This window comes from Triturus cristatus, chromosome 9 (assembly GCF_964204655.1).
Source record: "Triturus cristatus chromosome 9, aTriCri1.1, whole genome shotgun sequence".
Classification (NCBI taxonomy): domain Eukaryota; kingdom Metazoa; phylum Chordata; class Amphibia; order Caudata; family Salamandridae; genus Triturus; species Triturus cristatus.
Window position 1 is genome coordinate 642,923,103 of NC_140592.1, and position 20,473 is coordinate 642,943,575.

At 45.1% G+C, this 20,473-nt stretch overlaps 1 protein-coding gene across 1 annotated transcript in view; it reads right to left on the reverse strand.

Annotated features, from left to right (window-relative positions):
• Positions 1 to 20,473, reverse strand: part of LOC146798424 (uncharacterized) — a 384,935-nt gene that overhangs the window by 16,132 nt on the left and 348,330 nt on the right. The window contains exons 8-12 of the mRNA XM_085627745.1: positions 13,159 to 13,290; positions 11,335 to 11,466; positions 9,521 to 9,652; positions 7,562 to 7,693; positions 5,749 to 5,880 (exon numbers count right to left, since the gene is read on the reverse strand). Coding sequence (XP_085483871.1) covers positions 5,749 to 5,880; positions 7,562 to 7,693; positions 9,521 to 9,652; positions 11,335 to 11,466; positions 13,159 to 13,290 — 660 coding nt within the window. The remainder of the gene's footprint in view (positions 1 to 5,748; positions 5,881 to 7,561; positions 7,694 to 9,520; positions 9,653 to 11,334; positions 11,467 to 13,158; positions 13,291 to 20,473) is intronic.

Here is a 20,473-nt window from a genome sequence, read left to right on the forward strand (position 1 = left end):
TCTGAATTCTTATGCATTTGGGGCCAGTAAAAGTGGGTGACAAGCCTGTCATAGGTCTTGTCCATCCCCAAATGTCCTGCTAAAGGCACATCATGAGCCAGCCCCAGTAGGAAGGTTCTGAACTTCTGGGGTACCACCAGCACACGGGCTGACCCAGGTTCAGCAGCCTTAGGCTCGGAATACAGGAGGTCACTCTCCCAGTACACGTAGTGTGTTTTGGCCTGAACACCATTGGCCTGGTCTGCAGCCTGTTGCCGCATACCCACGAGAGAAGGGCATTCTTTCTGCTCCCTGCAGAATTCCTCCCTGGAGGGACCTCCTTCTTGCTGCCAATGGGTCAGCTCAGGCAGATCTCCCAGTTCGGCAATCTGTTCCCCGGTAGGCTCCAGAGCATCCCCCTCAGGGTCTACTTCCTCCCGGGCCGTGGGAACTTCGGGGGCCGGTTTCCCGCGCCTCCTGCGCCTTCTCCCTAAGGCCGGTTCCTGGACCTCTCCCTCAGGCTCCAGGACCCTCTCAACACCCCTACTGGCTGCCATGGACCGGGTGGTCACGCACGCCCAGTCGGGTAGACCCACCATCCTCAGATGCGTGGTCTTCTCCACCTTTTCCCAAGGGGAACTCTCCAGGTCGTTCCCTAGCAGACAGTCTACAGGCATGTCAGTTCTCACAGCGACTTGTAGAGTACCAGAGACCTCCCCCCACTCAAAGGGAACTTGAGCCATTGGACAACGACTCTCTACGTTGTCAGCATTGACAACCCTACAGTAGGCATTGGGTACAATTTGCTCTTGAGACACCAGGTGTTGCTTCACCGAGGTCACGCTGGCTCCTGTATCTCTAAGAGCCTCAACCTTCTTTCCATTGATGGTCACCACTTGCCCATATTTCTTAGTGTTAGAGGGCAGGTAGGTTACAGGGACCATCTCACTGTCTCCTAGCGAGACTAGGGTCATCTGCCCGGGACCCCCACCCTCCTGGACTGCTACCTCCTCCCCAAAGTTAACACTAGCTACTTGCCGGGGTGGAGCACCAGTGGGTGCGGTCTTACCAAACAGGCGACACTTAGGATCAGAGGCAATGTGACCCGGGTCACCACACTTATAACAATTGAAGGGCCCCTTTGGAACAGGTCTACCTGTCGGGGCCCCGTTCTGCTGCGGGGGTGGGGGAGGCTGAGAACCCTTCTGCTGGTTCCCTTGGGAATTACTTTGGGGGCCTTTTTGGAACCCCTTCTTTTTACCCTTGTCCCCCCCACTCTTCTGCTGGGGACCCTGCCCACCTTTGGCGGAGTCTCCCACTTGACCCTTGTGGACCCTGGTGCTGAGCCAGCGGTCCGCCTCCTCAGCAAGCTTCCTCGGGTTGGACAGCTTGCTATCTATCAGGTGCTGGCGTAGCTCAGGAAAACATTGACTGGACAAGTGCTCCCATGCAATTAAATCAAGTAGCCCTTGATAATCATTCACTTTGCTACCCTTCACCCAACCATCCAGCGCTCTGCAGAAAAAGGTCACATACTCCACATACGTACTCTCAGGGATCTTCTTGGTCTCCCTGAACCTCTGTCTATATAGCTCAGGAGTTAACCCATACCTGGTCATTAAAGCTTCCTTCATATGGGGGTATGAGGTCTGGACTTCTAAGGGCAAATCTAACAGTGTGTCCCGCCCTTCCGCGAGGAACCTTCCCCACAACCCCGCTCCCCAGTCTTTCTCAGGGACCCGGTGTGAGGACATGGCCACCTCGTAGGCTCTAAACCACTGCCCTATGTCATCCTTTCTAAAATACTCCTTTACTACATCTTTGGGGATGTACACCTTGGACTCTACCTGCGCTGGTGGAGTGCTGCCACCAGAAGGAGCGGTGTCCAAACTTTTCGCCTTCAGCTCCAACTCCTTCAATCTTATGTCATGATCCATTTGGCGTTGTTGTGCCTCCAGGGCCAACTTCTGCTTTTCCATTTCCATTTGTCCGGCCAACTTTGCCATCTCCATTGCATGCGCCCTGTCGGCTGCCCTGTCTGCCAGCTCCTCTGGCGACCGGACCCTGCTGGGCTCCTCAAGGTTGTCGGGTGGAACGATGTCCCCCGCATTCCGTGGGTCTCGTGACTCCTTCCAGGCTCTCAGCGCCTTGGCGTACTGGGTTCTCCTCTTGAATCCAGCATGGGGGACTCGGAATTTTACACTGTAGCCTTTCAATTGCTCCATCGAGTAGCCTTCCAGTCTCTCCCAATCCACCTCATCTATTCCAGAAATCACAGAGAGTGCTCTTCCAGCGGAGTGCGAGCCAGGCATGGTTGCAGTAATGGCAGATGTCTCAACAAATTTAAACCTGTGGCTGCGTTATTTGGTCTGCTCTCACTATCTGGTGATTAATAATTCACTGTATGCAAATTACAAGTGCAAATCCGAAATCCCACCCGCTGCCAACAATGTTAGAGTCGGGGATCTCTGGTTGGCGCAAGGTTGCCCTTGAGTCAAGCAGGAACCCTCTCCTCCACGTCAGGGCGCAGGATAACCCCTCGCGAATGACCCTTGCTCACCCTCTAGGTGCGTGGCGTGAGCAGCCAAGGCGATTCCTCAGGCGTTGTTGGTTAAGCACTTACAATCATACACACAGTAAATACATCAATCCCCCCAGAAACGGACACTAGACTTGGATATATATAAAAATACGCTTTCTTTATGTAAAAATAAGGTATATATATCTCAGCAGACTTATCACAAGACCAATAACGTTTTCGCTAGGCCGCCAGGTTATACAGCAGGCAAATGTTCTGGGTTCGTAGTTTCAAATGGATACTTTGTAGTCTCTTTACTTGTAGTTCCAGTACTCACAGAGATCGGTTCCTGCGAACGGGGAAATAAGGCGTTGCGGGCCCCGAGCCCGGTACTGGAACTTCTTTCGTGATGTGGAGAGTCAGCACAGGTCGGTGCGACTCTCAGCTTGGGAAGTGTTCTTGGGTCCTCAATCAGCAGGTGTGGGCACGTAGGCAGGCGCGGCCAGCGACCCTTTAGCACGGCGGTGCAGGAGGGTCTCCACAGCGGGGGCGGCGCGGCCTGAGACGTCCGGGGATAGCGAGGCGGGGTCGCAGGGCACGGTCAGTGCAGCTGGATGACCCGGCGTAGATCACAGTCGTCGGACGGCTTCCGGCAGGAGGGGTGATAGCACGTTCAGCGCACTCCAATGGCAGGCGGTGACAGGGATGCAGGCGGCCTGGCCCGGGAACAGAGAGCGGCTCCGGACGGAGCGGGGCTCTCACGGGTTGGAGGCAGGCGAGCTTCTGAGTGTCACGGCCCTAGGAGGGGCGATGAGGGGCGCAGTCTCTTTTCCAGCGGGATGCACACACGGCTCGAATTGGAGGACGAGCAAGAAGCACAGAGAACCCACTGTTCCTGGGGTTCAGTTCAGGGGGCAAGCTCAGATCAAGCCCTTGGAGAATGTTCAAGCACAAAGTAGCAAAGTCTTTTCAGTAAGTCTCTTCCTCTCCTCTCTCAGCAAGGCAAGCAGCAGGCCAGCTCCTCCGGCGTCTTCTTCTCCTTCTAGTCGGGCAGAGGTCCTTTGTGGTAAACAGGATTCTGATTTCTTAGGAGCCAGGCTCCTACTTTTATACCATGATTCTTTTGTTCTTTAGCGCCAGGGGGCCTAGGCCTGGCTCAGTCCAGTTCTGGAGCACTTTGTTATTGTGACTCTGCTCTTTCCTTTCAGCAGCAGGGCAGAGACATCAGCCGCCCCACAGGGGGTGGCGCCGGCTTTGTGGTGGCAGAGCACAGGTCTATTCAAGAGTCAAGGTGTACTCCTCCCACCCATCCAGGTGTAATCTCTCTACCCACCACCTGGCAGCCAACCTGTCTCTGGGGATTCCCCAACCCTGCTCCTTACTGTTGCCAGGCAGAACACATACACACAGCAGAGGCGGACTGAGATGGTCAGGTCAGTAAATACTAACTTTCTAAAAGTAGTATTTACAAACCCAGGATACTAAAATAGACTTGACTACAAGAAGTATTTTATCATCCTGAGTTCAGGCATACTAAACTTGACACTTCTACCATGCTCTCTGAGTCCACTGGGGTCACAGCGTCGGCGTGATCCCGGCAGCCCATTCTGGCCTATGGAGAGCAGGTAGCCTTCAATAGTGAAGAACGGAAATGGCTGTAATTCACTACTAGGACATGCCACACACATCAGGGCCTGTCCTACCTTATGCCTACAATGCACCCTGCCCTTGGGCCTACCAGAGGGGTGGCTAATATGTAGGTAAGGGAAGGTTTAGGGACTGGCAAGTGGGGGCACTTGCGCAGTCAGCGCGACGGTCCGGGACCGCGCACAGGGTCTGCGGTGGCAGACCCTAGACACATTTTTCAAGGCCGCTTCCGTGGGTGGCGCAACCAGCGCTGCAAGCCCACCAGCAGCATTGGCATTCACGAGCCCTGGCACCCTTGGTGCACTTTACTGGGGACTGACAGTGAATCCAATAAACCAATCATGGACATCAATTACAGGTACATTTTACTTAGGGAGCACTTGCACTGCGGCACGGATTAGCCGTGGCGCAGTGCCCTGAGCGGACAACACCAGCAAAACAGTCGAGGCACACCATCAAAAAGTGGAAGGGAAACTCACGCCAAGGTGCCAGGTCTAACACCCACTACAAGAACAGACATCATGGGACCCTACTGAAATGGCTATATCCAGGTTCTTTGAGATAGGAGTTCCAGGTTCATAAACGCCTACTGCATTGTGTGTCAAAAGAGTTTAGATCCTTCATAACCTTGACTCTTTGCCAATTTCATAGAGTCTGAATTAGTCATTATAACGCTGTGCTTCCCTAGATTATATCAATTTACTATGTCATCAAAAAGGTGGTCATTTGACTCACACATATCATGGTAACATAGGCTATCCTTAAAATGTGAGTTCTCATGAAGTTGCAAGTACCAATGTCACAAACTCAATGTTCAAAACCTTTGGAACTTATGGAATACTCAAGTTTTTCAAAATAACCCCAGATTGATGACTAGTTGCAACTGAAGATTATCTTAATGAAGAAATAAAAAACTCAATGGATTACCCATGATGCTTTTATAAGACCCTAACCTTGAAGCAAAGAAAAAACAAAGGCAGCAGGAGGAGGGACTTCTCAAAGTGTTGGTGAATAGAGGAAACAAACATGCAAACCCTGTGTTATATCTTTGACTTATTCACACAATGCGGTCTTTGAAGCGTTACCAGCCGTACCTACACAGGAAGATGTCTGAAAACATTGATGACATCACTGGACTTTGCAAAGATGATATGGTAAAATAATAACCCACGGCTTGCTTTGTAGCAATAATTGACATTAATAGCCGCCGCCATTACATTATATTTGCGTGAGAAACTACTACAAAGTAAGCATTAAATTGGAAAAATTAGGGGTATCAAATTGCCTGGCAGCGAACCATCCTCTTGTAGTAAAACTTCAAGAATAAAAATAGTTGCTTTAGGTGATATTCTAATATGATATTTCATAATTCTAATAGTTGTAGAGATGGATGCCTCCAAGTGTCTCACATTTAAAGGCACAAAAAAAAACATTTTAAGCTCATGAATATTTTCTGAATCCCTTTCCTTGAAAAGGATACCACTATGAATTGCTGACTAAGAGAGTGGATTTTGGTAATAATGTAATAAACATTTGCAGACCCCTGAATCGGTGTTCTTTTTTTAGTATTATGAAAATGGATCAATCAGATAGCAAAGCATTACCTGAATTTGTTGGGCTTGAATATGTAGTATTGGTTTGATTAGTCATGATGGGCGAGAGAGTTGTAGGACTTGCTGTGATGGTGCTAGGTGCAGAAGAAATGGTAGTAGCATTCATCATAGTGTTATCATGACCTGTGTAAAAGAGGAGATTTTTCATGTGTAAATAATACTTATGTAATCTATTTATAAAGAACAGTCAAAATACATTCACATTCTGAGATGTAAACTTCTTATCATATACTATGCACATTCTGGAACTACCATTGTTGAAAAATCAGCTTATATGAGGGTAATGGAGCACAATGGGATTACTATTCTGATGTGGATATGTGGCTATCCAACAAAGGATATCTTTTTTGCAGACAGTGTTTAATTATGTAGTGCAATTGTAATTGCTTCCCTGATGTGATATTCCAAGCAAGGATATCTTTATTGGAGACAACTTTTTATCATGGATGTAAAGTTGATAGCCATCATTTTATATGTGAAAGGTCTTTGAATAAAACTTTCTCCAGATCTTTTTACTGGCTGTGCCTAAAATTGAATCTGGGTAAGGTGACAACTCAGTGGACAAAGTTAACTTTAACTCCAGTTCTTAGAGAGATGACAGTAAGTTGCTGATGACACACAGAGTGGTCCTAATGTTTTGCTAATTATTTGAAGAATAAATATTTTTTTTATATTTTTGCTATTTCTTATATATGGATTGAATTCCCACTACAAGAACAGACATAATGGGACCCTACAGAAATGGATATATCCAGGTTCTTTGAGATAGGAGCTCCAGGTTCATAAACGCCTACTGCATTGTGTGTCAAACGAGTGTAGATCCTTCATAACCTTGACACTTTTCCAATTTCATAGATTGTGAATTAGTCATTATAACTCTGTGCTTCCCTAGAGTATATCAATTTTCTATGTCATCAAAAAAGTGGTCATTTGACTCACACATATCATGGTAACATAAGCTATCCATAAAATGTGAGTTCTCATGAAGTTGCAAGTACCAATTTCATAAACTCAATGTTCAAAACCTGTGGAACTTATGGAATACTCAAGTTTTTCAAAATAACCCTAGATTGATGACTAGTTGCAAGTGAATATTATCTTAATGAAGAAATAAGAAACTCAATGGATTACCAATGATGTTTTTATCAGACCCTAACCTTGAAGCAAAGAAAAAAAAGGCATCAGGAGGATGGACTTCTCAAAGTTTTGGTAAATAGGGGAACAAACATGCAAACCCTGCGTTATATCTTTGACTTATTCACACAATGCGGTCTTTGAAGCGCTACCAGGCTTACCTACACAGGAAGATGTGTGAAAACATTGATGACATCACTGGACTTTGCAAAGATGATATGGTAAAATAATACACCACAGCTTGCTTTGTAACAATAATTGACATTAAAAGGTGCCACCTTTACATTATATTTGCCCGATAAACTACTACAAAGTAAGCATTACATTGGAAAAATGAGGGGTATCAAATTGCCTGGAAGCGAACCATCCTCTTGTAGTGAAAATTCAAGAATAAAAATAATTGCTTTAGGTGATATTCTAATATGATATTTCATAACTGTAATAGTTGCAGAGATGGATGCCTCCAAGTGTCTCACATTTAAAGGCACAAAAAAAACATTTTAAGTTCATGAATATTTTCTGAATCCATTTCCTTGAAAAGGATGCCAATATGAATTGCTGACTAAAAAAGTGGATTTTGGTAATAATGTAATAAACATTTGCGGACCCCTGAATCGGTGTTCTTTTTTTAGTATTATGAAAATGCATTAATCCGATAGCAAAGCATTACCTGAATTTGTTGGGCTGGAATATGTAGTGTTGGTTTGATTAGTCATCATGGACGAGAGAGTTGTAGGACTTGCTGTGATGGTGCTAGGTGCAGAAGAAATGGCAGTAGCATTCGACATAGTGTTATCATGACCTGTGTGAAAGAGGAGATTCTTCATGTGTAAATATTACTTATGTAATCTATTTATAAAGAACAGTGAAAAGACATTCACATTCTGAGATGTAAACTTCTTATCATACACTCTGCACATTCTGGAGCTACCATTGTTGAAAAATCAGCTTACATGAGGATAATAGAGCACAATGGGATTACTATACTGATGTGGATATGTGTATATTCAACAAAGGATATCTTTCTTGCAGACAGTGTTTAATTGTTAAGTGCAATTGTAATTACTTCCCTGATGTGAATTTCCAAGCAAGGATATCTTTATTGGAGACAGCTTTTTTATCATAAAGTAAAGTTGATAGCCAGTATTTTATATGTGAAAGGGCTTTTAATCAAATGTTCTCCAGAGCTTTTTACTGGCTGGGCCTATAATTGAATCTGGTTAAGGTGACAACTCATTGGACAAAGTTAACTTTAACCCCTTGTGTGCCACGCCCTTTCCCCGCCCTGTGCCGGGCGTTGCATTAGCGGGCGGGGTTGATAACGAGCTGGACTCGTCATGGGCACAGCGCAACCACGGCCCATGACGAGTCCAGCTCGTCATGGGCACACAAGGGGTTAACTCCAGTTCTTAGAGAGATGACAGTAAGTTGCTGATGACACACAGAGTGGTCCTAATGTTTAGCAAATTATTTGAAGTATATAGAAATTTTGGACATTTTTGCTATTTCTTATATATGGATTGAATACCCACTACAAGAACAGACATCATGGGACCCTACTGAAATGGCTATATCCAGGTTCTTTGAGATAGGAGTTCCAGGTTCATAAACGCCTACTGCATTGTGTGTCAAAAGAGTGTAGATCCTTCATAACCTTGACTCTTTGCCAATTTCATAGAGTCTGAATTAGTCATTATAACGCTGTGCTTCCCTAGATTATATCAATTTACTATGTCATCAAAAAGGTGGTCATTTGACTCACACATATCATGGTAACATAGGCTATCCTTAAAATGTGAGTTCTCATGAAGTTGCAAGTACCAATGTCACAAACTCAATGTTCAAAACCTTTGGAACTTATGGAATACTCAAGTTTTTCAAAATAACCCCAGATTGATGACTAGTTGCAAGTGAAGATTATCTAAATGAAGAAATAAAAAACTCAATGGATTACCCATGATGCTTTTATAAGACCCTAACCTTGAAGCAAAGAAAAAACAAAGGCAGCAGGAGGAGGGACTTCTCAAAGCGTTGGTGAATAGAGGAAACAAACATGCAAACCCTGTGTTATATCTTTGACTTATTCATACAATGCGGTCTTTGAAGCGTTACCAGCCGTACCTACACAGGAAGATGTCTGAAAACATTGATGACATCACTGGACTTTGCAAAGATGATATGGTAAAATAATAACCTACGGCTTGCTTTGTAGCAATAATTGACATTAATAGCCGCCGCCATTACATTATATTTGCGTGAGAAACTACTACAAAGTAAGCATTAAATTGGAAAAATTAGGGGTATCAAATTGCCTGGCAGCAAACCATCCTCTTGTAGTAAAACTTCAAGAATAAAAATAGTTGCTTTAGGTGATATTCTAATATGATATTTCATAATTCTAATAGTTGCAGAGATGGACGCCTCCAAGTGTCTCACATTTAAAGGCACAAAAAAACATTTTAAGCTCATGAATATTTTCTGAATCCCTTTCCTTGAAAAGGATACCACTATGAATTGCTGACTAAGAGAGTGGATTTTGGTAATAATGTAATAAACATTTGCAGACCCCTGAATCGGTGTTCTTTTTTTAGTATTATAAAAATGGATCAATCAGATAGCAAAGCATTACCTGAATTTGTTGGGCTTGAATATGTAGTATTGGTTTGATTAGTCATGATGGGCGAGAGAGTTGTAGGACTTGCTGTGATGGTGCTAGGTGCAGAAGAAATGGTAGTAGCATTCATCATAGTGTTATCATGACCTGTGTAAAAGAGGAGATTTTTCATGTGTAAATAATACTTATGTAATCTATTTATAAAGAACAGTCAAAATACATTCACATTTTGAGATGTAAACTTCTTCTCATACACTATGCACATCCTGGAACTACCATTGTTGAAAAATCAGCTTATATGAGGGTAATGGAGCACAATGGGATTACTATTCTGATGTGGATATGTGGCTATCCAACAAAGGATATCTTTTTTGCAGACAGTGTTTAATTATGTAGTGCAATTGTAATTACTTCCCTGATGTGATATTCCAAACAAGGATATCTTTATTGGAGACAACTTTTTTATCATGGATGTAAAGTTGATAGCCATCATTTTATATGTGAAAGGTCTTTGAATAAAACTTTCTCCAGAGCTTTTTACTGGCTGGGCCTAAAATTGAATCTGGGTAAGGTGACAACTCAGTGGACAAAGTTAACTTTAACTCCAGTTCTTAGAGAGATGACAGTACGTTGCTGATGACACACAGAGTGGTCCTAATGTTTTGCTAATTATTTGAAGAATAAATATTTTTTTTATATTTTTGCTATTTCTTCTATATGGACTGAATTCCCACTACAAGAACAGACATAATGGGACCCAACAGAAATGGATATATCCAGGTTCTTTGAGATAGGAGTTCCAAGTTCATAAACGCCTACTGCATTGTGTGTCAAACGAGTGTAGATCCTTCATAACCTTGACACTTTGCCAATTTCATAGATTGTGAATTAGTCATTATAACTCTGTGCTTCCCTAGAGAATATCAATTTTCTATGTCATCTATAAGGTGGTCATTTGACTCACACATATCATGGTAACATAGGCTATCCTTAAAATGTGAGTTCTCATGAAGTTGCAAGTACCAATGTCATAAACTCAATGTTCAAAACCTGTGGAATTTATGGAATACTCAAGTTTTTCAAAATAACCCTAGATTGATGACTAGTTGCAAGTGAATATTATCTTAATGAAGAAATAAGAAACTCAATGGATTACCAATGATGCTTTTATCAGACCCTAACCTTGAAGCAAAGAAAAAAAAGACATCAGGAGGATGGACTTCTCAAAGTTTTGGTAAATAGGGGAACAAACATGCAAACCGTGCGTTATATCTTTGACTTATTCATACAATGCGGTCTTTGAAGCGCTACCAGGCTTACCTACACAGGAAGATGTGTGAAAACATTGATGACATCACTGGACTTTGCAAAGATGATATGGTAAAATTATACACCACAGCTTGCTTTGTAACAATAATTGTCATTAAAAGCTGCCACCTTTACAATATATTTGCCCGATAAACTACTACAAAGTAAGCATTACATTGGAAAAATGAGGGGTATCAAATTGCCTGGAAGCGAACCATCCTCTTGTAGTGAAAATTCAAGAATAAAAATAATTGCTTTAGGTGATATTCTAATATGATATTTCATAACTGTAATAGTTGCAGAGATGGATGCCTCCAAGTGTCTCACATTTAAAGGCACAAAAAAAACATTTTAAGTTCATGAATATTTTCTGAATCCCTTTCCTTGAAAAGGATGCCAATATGAATTGCTGACTAAAAAAGTGGATTTTGGTAATAATGTAATAAACATTTGCGGACCCCTGAATCGATGTTCTTTTTTTAGTATTATGAAAATGCATCACTCCGATAGCAAAGCATTACCTGAATTTGTTGGGCTGGAATATGTAGTGTTGGTTTGATTAGTCATCATGGACGAGAGAGTTGTAGGACTTGCTGCGATGGTGCTAGGTGCAGAAGAAATGGCAGTAGCATTCGACATAGTGTTATCATGACCTGTGTGAAACAGGAGATTCTTCATGTGTAAATATTACTTATGTAATCTATTTATAAAGAACAGTGAAAATACATTCACATTCTGAGATGTAAACTTCTTATCATACACTCTGCACATTCTGGAGCCACCATTGTTGAAAAATCAGCTTACATGAGGATAATGGAGCACAATGGGATTACTATACTGATGTGGATATGTGTATATTCAACAAAGGATATCTTTCTTGCAGACAGTGTTTAATTGTTAAGTGCAATTGTAATTACTTCCCTGATGTGAATTTCCAAGCTAGGATATCTTTATTGGAGACAGCTTTTTTATCATAAAGTAAAGTTGATAGCCAGTATTTTATATGTGAAAGGGCTTTGTATCAAATGTTCTCCAGAGCTTTTTACTGGCTGGGCCTATAATTGAATCTGGTTAAGGTGACAACTCATTGGACAAAGTTAACTTTAACTCCCTTTAACTCCAGTTCTTAGAGAGATGACAGTAAGTTGCTGATGACACACAGAGTGGTCCTAATGTTTAGCAAATTATTTGAAGTATATAAAAATTTTGGACATTTTTGCTATTTCTTATATATGGATTGAATACCCACTACAAGAACAGACATCATGGGACCCTACTGAAATGGCTATATCCAGGTTCTTTGAGATAGGAGTTCCAGGTTCATAAACGCCTACTGCATTGTGTGTCAAACGAGTGTAGATCCTTCATAACCTTGACACTTTGCCAATTTCATAGAGTCTGAATTAGTCATTATAACTCTGTGCTTCCCTCGAGTATATCAATTTACTTTATCATCAAAAAGGAGGTCATTTGACTCACACATATCGTGGTAATAAAGGCTATCTTTAAAATGTGAGTTCTCGTGAAGTTGCAAGTACCAATGTCACAAACTCAATGTTCAAAACCTGTGGATCTTATGGAATACTCAAGTTTTTCAAAATAACCCTAGATTGATGACTAGTTGCAAGTGAATATTATCTTAATGAAGAAATAAGAAACTCAATGGATTACCAATGATGCTTTTATAAGACCCTACCCTTGAAGCAAAGAAAAAAAAGGCATCAGGAGGATGGACTTCTCAAAGTTTTGGTAAATAGGGGCAACAAACATGCAAACCCTGCCTTATATCTTTGACTTATTCACACAATGCGGTCTTTGAAGTGCTACCAGGCTTACCTACACAGGAAGATGTGTGAAAACATTGATGACATCACTGGACTTTGCAAAGATGATATGGAAAATTATACACCACAGCTTGCTTTGTAACAATAATTGACATTAAAAGCCACCACCTTTACATTATATTTGCCTGATAAACTACTACAAAGTAAGCATTACATTGGAAAAATGAGGGGTATCAAATTGCCTGGAAGCGAACTATCCTCTTGTAGTAAAAATTCAAGAATAAAAATAGTTGCTTTAGGTGATATTCTAATATGATATTTCATAATTGTGATAGTTGCAGAGATGGATGCCTCCAAGTGTCTCAAATTTAAAGGCACAAAAAAAACATTTTAAGTTCATGAATATTTTCTGAATCCCTTTCCTTGAAAAGGATGCCTATATGAATTGCTGACTAAAAAAGTGGATTTTGGTAATAACGTAATAAACATTTGCGGACCCCTGAATCGGTGTTCCTTTTTTTAGTATTATGAAAATGCATGAATCCGATAGCAAAGCATTACCTGAATTCGTTGGGCTGGAATATGTAGTGTTGGTTTGATTAATCATCATGGGCGAGAGAGTTGTAGGACTTGCTGTGATGGGGCTAGGTGCAGAAGAAATGGCAGTAGCATTCGACATAGTGTTATAATGACCTGTGTGAAAGAGGAGATTCTTCATACGTAAATATTACTTATGTAGTCTATTTATAAAGAACAGTCAAAATACATTCACATTCTGAGATGTAAACTTCTTATCATACGCTATGCACATTCTGGAACTACCATTGTTGAAAAATCAGCTTATATGAGGATAATGGAGCACAATGGGATTACTATACTGATATGTGTGAGAAAGTGGCTCTGTATATACTGTTCCTTAATAGGTACAGGGTGTACAGAGTCCACAGACCCCAAGGGTTTAACAGAGGTTAAAGTTAGATATAACCTTACTCTCCAAAGTGGTAGCCTGGTCGAGCAGTAAGGCAGTATCAGAGGACGTGTAAAGCATTTGTTGTACACACTCAGTCAGCAAATAGTTCCACACACTCAAAAACTGAACTCTAGGCCAATGGTTTGTATATAAAAAATATATGCTTGTTTTATTTTAGAATCAACACTTGGAATTAAAATATACTTTCTCGACAAGAGATGTTTCATAAAAATACTTTTGTATATGCAATAGACTTTTTAGTAAACAGTTACAAATAGTTGCAGTAGGCAACTCTATTCCTAAACACAATACATTGAGCTCAATGATAAATTCAAATTATATGCAACAGATTACTTTCAGATTACTTTTGTAATTCCAGGCTTGGATCCTAGATCCAGTCCTGGGTCAGTTCTCAGAATCAGCTGTTGAAAGTCGACTTTGGTACTGTACTGATTTTGAACTAATATTTAGCTATTTCAAAAGTGAGCACCTAGAAAATATTTCAGAGCAAACAATCAATGATTCCCTATGGAAGGAAATATAGGTTACAGGTACAGTAGGTAATCGTTACTTTTGTAATCCAGTACTGGGTGTCTGGGCTCAGTACTTGGGACATTTATCCAAAACAGGTAAGTAATTAAGTTTTCAGATGTTATACGATTTTTGAGAAATATTTAGAAATTGCAGAAATCAACACTTAGAAGAAATTTCACAGAAAAGCAGTCAATGGTGTCCTATGGAAGAAAAATGAGTAAAAGGTAAGTATAGTTGTGGGTACTTTTCAGAGTCAGTGCTGGGCACCAAGATCCAGCACCGGGAGCTCACCTAAGAGCAGGTGAGTAAATTCGTTTTTGGTACTCGGCTGATTTTTGGTGAATATTTTGAGTTTTGAAAAGTTCACACTTAGAAGAATTTTCAAGAAGAAACCAGTCAATGTTACCCCATGAGGAAAATGAAGTTAGCGGTTTAAGGGTAAGTACTCGACTGGCAGAGTTGAAGTTCTGGGCATAGACTCAGGGGTCCCCCAGTGTCAGGTAGGTACAGTCAGTTCACCCTCAGCGGTTTCAGGATGGCCGGGTGCAGAGAGAGTTAGGCCCAATGTTATCCTATGAGGGATAGGGGGGCCTGGGTAGGTGGCTGCTGTCGGGCAAGCCACGCGGCTGTGGGAGCTGAGCTCCTGGTCACTTACTCAGGGCAAGTGGGGAAGTAGGTTAGAGTAGAGTTTTCACTGCCAGGGCCACTTGGGCGGCTGGCTGCAGGGTACTTTTGAGCCGTCGGGCGCTCAATTGATTTCTATGGGAAATCTCCGGATTGGAAAAAGACTGCAGGCTCGGGGACGAGGACTCTTCGGGTGCCACCACCACTTCGAGGGGTAAGTTGGGTAGTTGGAGGATAGGTAGGTACCCCGGGATTGGGCACAGAGGGCCGTGGGGCACCGGGTGCAGGGGTGCCTTTTGATGTCGGAAATCTTACCCTCTTGTTGATCGCGGTTGGGGTGGCACTCTGTTCTGACGTGGCAAGCTTCTTCAGGATAGTCGAGGGGGGTCCTTGGGTGCCGGACGCGGGGTCACAGTCGCCGTGGGGTCGTCCTCGTGGGTTTAGTTCACTCCAGCACCGGCCAGGCTTGGCGAGTGCAGAGTGGGCTGGGATCGCGGTTCCGGGCTGCTGCCAGGGGTGAAAGGTAGGTTCTGAGTAGAGCCTCTACTCGTGGGAGTCCCAGGGGATCAGAGTTCAAAGGTAGCCAGGTCCTCCGGGGTTTCTGAGGTTGCTGGCCACAAGAGATGCCGGGTTTGGAGCAGGAGCAAGTCCGAGGTCGACAGGCCGGTAGGGCTGGGGCCAAAGCAGTTGGTGTCTCCCTCTCCTTTGCAGCTGCAGGGCAGGTCTTCTTTTCTTCTCGCTCTTCTTGTAGTTTCGGAATCTGGAATCTGGGGAAGGAAGGTTCAGGGTGCCCCTAAATACTAGATTTAGGGGCGTTACAGGTAGGTGAAGGCCAGGGACCAATGGGTCCTTGTCCTGGGGTGGGTACACCCCCTATCCTGCTCCTCTCCTATGGGAGGGGGGCAGTAGCCTAATCCTGATAGGGCAGGGCCTCCCATCTTCAAGATGGCGAGAGCCCGGAGATGTGCTTCACCTCGCCTCCCCCACCTGAGGGGTGGGGTGGGCAGGCTGGCACATCCCCTGTCCTTGTATGGGGTTTCCGGCCAAGCTTCCCGCCAGAGTGGGGGGTTGCAGTGGCCTGGGGAAACTCCTAGAGGCGGCAGGCCTTTGAAGCTTCCCTTTGCTCATCCTGGGGGAGGAGATCTATCACCTCACCAAGGATGTGCATTGTTGCAGGCCCGGGAGAGCAGGGGCTCTCCCACCCAGGGGTCCAGCAACGTGTCTGCTGTGTGGCAGCCTGGGCAGCCTCAGAGCAGTCGTGGATTGTAGGTTAGTTGTAGGAGAGCATCTCTAAGATGCCCTCTGGGGTGCTTGGTACATTAAATCTCACACTGGCATCAGTGTGGGTTTAATGTGCTGAGAAGTTTGATACCAAACTTCCCAGTCTTTAGTGTTGCCATTATGGTGCTGTGGAGCTCGTGTTTGACGAGCTCTCAGCACCATGTACTCTGAAATGGCAGCACTGCCCTTACAGTGCCCGGGAATGGACCTGGGTACTGTAGGGGCACAGGGCTCCTGCTCCTGTGCCCACACCATGGGCATATTGCACCCAGCCAGAGGGGTGACTGACATATGTCTTGGCAGTGTGGGTGTTGGGCATGGCACACAGAGATGTGTGCCATGTTGACTCTTCATTTTGTCCTGCACCCAGACACTCAGCCTGCAAAGGCAGTGTGTGTGAGTAAGGGTACAGGGCCCCTAAGGGTGGCACAATCAGTGCTGTAGCCCTTAGGGGTCTTCCCTGGTCACAAGGCCCGGGGTACCTAGGGTACCATTTACTAGGGGCTGACATGTGGCCAGGGTTTGCCAATTGGGAGTTTGTGTGTTTCAAGGAAGGAACATAGGCCCTGGGCACCTGATTGGCAGGAGTCCAGGGTACACTCAGTAAAAGTACATGCAGCAATTTAGCAGAAAGTGGGGGCATACCATGCAAGTAAGAGGGCACTTTCTCACACAACCCCCCCCCCAAACGAAAGGTGATGAGACTAACCTTGTCCTATGGAGTCTTCATTGTCTAAGTGGAAGAACCTGGAAAGTCCATCTGCATTGGCATGGGCAGTCCCTGGTCTATGTTCCACTTCAAAGTCCATTCCCTGTAGGGAGATGGACCACCTTAATAGCTTTGGATTTTCCCCTTTCATCTGCATTAGCCATCTGAGAGGTCTGTGGTCAGTTTGAACCAGGAAGTGAGTACCAAACAGGTATGGTCTCAACTTCTTCAGGGACCAAACCACAGCAAAGGCCTCCCTCTCAATGGCACTCCAACGCTGCTCTCTGGGCAGTAGCCTCCTGCTTATAAAAGCAACAGGTTGGTCTTGGCCTTCATCATTGATCTGGGATAGGACCGCTCCTATCCCTAGCCCAGAGGCATCAGTCTGCACTATGAACTGCTTGGCATAATCTGGGTCTTTTAGAATTGGTGCTGAGCACATTGCTTCTTTCAGGGTGTCAAAAGCCTTTTGGCAACTAACTGTCCAGTTCACTTTCTTGGGCATTTTCTTAGAGGTGAGTTCTGTGAGGGGGGTCACAATGGACCCATACCCCTTCACAAACCTCCTGTAGTATCCAGTCAAGCCAAGGAATGCCATGACTTGGGTCTGGGTTGTTGGAGCTATCCAGTCCATGATGGCCTGGATCTTAGGTTGCAAGGGCTGTACCTGGCCTCCACCTACAAGGTGGCCCAAGTACACCACAGTGTCCTGCCCTATCTGGCATTTGGATGCCTTGATAGTGAGGCCTGCATTGTGCAGGGCCTCTAAAACTTTTCCAAGGTGGATCAGGTGATCCTGCCAGGTGGAGCTAAAGACAGCAATATCATCAAGATAAGCTGCACTAAAGGACTCCAGCCCAGCCAGGACATGGTTCACCAGCCTCTGGAAAGTGGCAGGGGCATTCTTTAACCCAAAGGGCATCACAGTAAACTGATAATGTCCATCAGGGGTGGAGAATGCTGTTTTCTCTTTTGCTCCTGGGGCCATGCCAATCTGCCAGTACCCTGCAGTTAAGTCAAAGGTACTGAGGAATTTGGCAGCCCCTAATTTATCTATCAGTTCATCTGCTCTTGGGATAGGGTGTGCATCTGTCTTGGTGACAGAGTTGAGCCCTCTATAGTCCACACAGAACCTCATCTCTCACTTTTCACCCTGTTGATGAGGTTTGGGGACTAGAACCACTGGGCTGGCCCAGGGGCTCTCAGAGGGTTCAATGACCCCTAACTCCAGCATCTTGCTGACCTCAGCTTTGATGCTCTCCTTGACCTGGTCTGACTGTCGATAGATTTTGTTTTTGACAGGTGCATTGTCACCAGTGTCCACATCATGGGTACACCAGTTGGTCAGACCAGGGGTCAGGGAGAAGAGGCTAGCATACTGCTGCAAGACTTGCTTGCAGTCAGTTTGCTGTTGGGCAGAGAGGGTGTCTGATAAGACCACACCATCCACTGACCCATCCTTTGGGCTGTAAGAGAGGAGGTCAGGGAGAGGTTCACTCTCTGCTTCCTGCTCCTCATCAGTCACCATCAGCATGGTGATGTCAGCCCTGTCATTGTAGAGCTTGAGGCGGTTCACATGGATGACCCTCTTGGGTGTCCTGCTAGTGCCCAGGTCAACTAGATAGGTGACCTCACTCTTTCTTTCTAGGATAGGGTAAGGGCCACTCCATTTATCTTGGAGAGCCCTTGGTGCCACTGGCTCCAAAACCCACACCTGTTGCCCAGGTTGAAATTCAACCAGTGCAGCTTTTTGGTCATACCAGTGCTTCTGGAGCTCCTGGCTCGCCTCAAGGTTCTTGGATGCTTTTTCCATGTACTCAGCCATTCTGGACCTTAGGCCAAGCACATAGTCCACTATGTCTTGTTTGGGTTCTTGAAGAGGCCTCTCCCAGCCCTCTTTTACAAGACAAAGTGGTCCCCTTACAGGATGACCAAACAGAAGTTCAAAGGGTGAGAAACCTACTCCCTTCTGTGGCACTTCTCTGTAAGCGAAAAGCAGGCATGGTAACAGGACATCTCATCTCCTTTTGAGTTTTTCAGGGAGCCCCATGATCATACCTTTCAATGTCTTGTTGAATCTCTCAACAAGGCCATTGGTTTGTGGGTGGTAGGGGGTAGTAAACTTATACTGCACCCCACACTCCTTCCACATGTGTGTTAGGTAAGCAGACATGAAGTTGGAACCTCTGTCTGAAACCACCTCCTTAGGGAAACCCACCCTGGTGAAGACACCCAGGAGGGCCTTGGCTACTGCAGGAGCTGTAGTAGTCCTAAGGGGAATTGCTTCAGGGTACCTAGTGGCATGATCCACTACCACTAGAATGAATGTGTTCCCTGAGGCTGTGGGTGGCTCAAGTGGACCCACAATGTCCACTCCTACCCTTTCAAAGGGGACCCCCACCACTGGTAGTGGAATGAGGGGGGCCTTTGGGTGGCCACCTGTCTTGCCACTGGCCTGACAGGTGACACAGGAGCTGACAAACTCCTTCACCTTTTGGTGCATCTGGGGCCAGTAGAAGTGACTCACTAGCCTTTCCCAAGTTTTGGATTGCCCCAGATGTCCAGCTAGGGGGATGTCATGAGCCAAAGTTAGGAGGAACTCCCTGTACTTCTGTGGCACTACCACCCTCCTGGTGGCTCCAGGAGTGGGGTTTCTTGCCTCAGCATACAGTAATCCCTCTTCCCAATAAGCTCTGTGGGTACCACTGACATCTCCCCTGGCTTCTGAAACAGCTTGCTGCCTCAGGCTTTCAAGAGTGGGACAGTCTCGCTGACCCTGGCACAGCTCTTCCCTAGAGGGTCCCCCTGGGCCCAAGAGTTCAACCTGGTAAGGGTCAAGCTCCATGGACTCAGTTCCCTCAGGGGTATCCAAATCCTCTCCCTGGGGTGAGGGGTCCTGAATGGTTTGCTGTGTAGAAGCTGGTTCCCCAGTCTTCTTTCCTTTTCTCTTGGTTGGCTGGGCCATTATTCCAGGCTCCAGACCTACTTTTTCACCCTTCCTCTTGCTCTGTGCTCTGGTTTGCACACACACCAATTCAGGGATGCCCAGCATGGCTGCATGGGCCTTCAGTTCAACCTCAGCCCAGGCTGAGGTTTCCAGATCATTTCCAAGCAGACAGGCAGCTGGCAACTTTGGAGAGACCACTACCTGTTTCAGGCCAGTAACCCCCCCCCCACCCTAATGTTACCAAGGCCATGGGATGACTAGTGGTGACACTGTCAGCGTTGGTGACTGAGTAAGACTTCCCAATCAAGTATTGCTCAGGGGAAACCAGTGTGTCTTTCACCATAGTGACACTGGCACCTGTATCCCTCAGAGCTTCTACCCTAGTTCCATTCACCCAGGGGTACTGCAAGTATTTCTTTAAGTTGGGTGGCCACACAGCTACAGTGGCAAACTCCACTTCCCCCAAGGAGACTGGACTGGCTTCAGTGTGTTCCCAGATTTGCTCAGGGTACACCTCTGATCCCATTTGTATGCTTGCTGCCCCAGGAGTAGCTGTACTGGGTGCCTTAGGGGCTTTGTTTTGGGGGCAAGCTACAGTTAAGTTTCCTTGCTTCTTGCAGGTATTACACAAGGCCTTTAAGGGATCAAAGTTCTAACCCCTATATGGTTGGGGCACATAGGGAGTAGTTTGGGTCCCACCCACCTGAACAGGTTTTTGGGGCCCTTTGGAAGACTCAAACTTTTTATCTTGGGGGTTCTCACCACCTTTCCCCCGGGGAGGTGTTGGGACCACTTTCTTTTGGTCACCCCC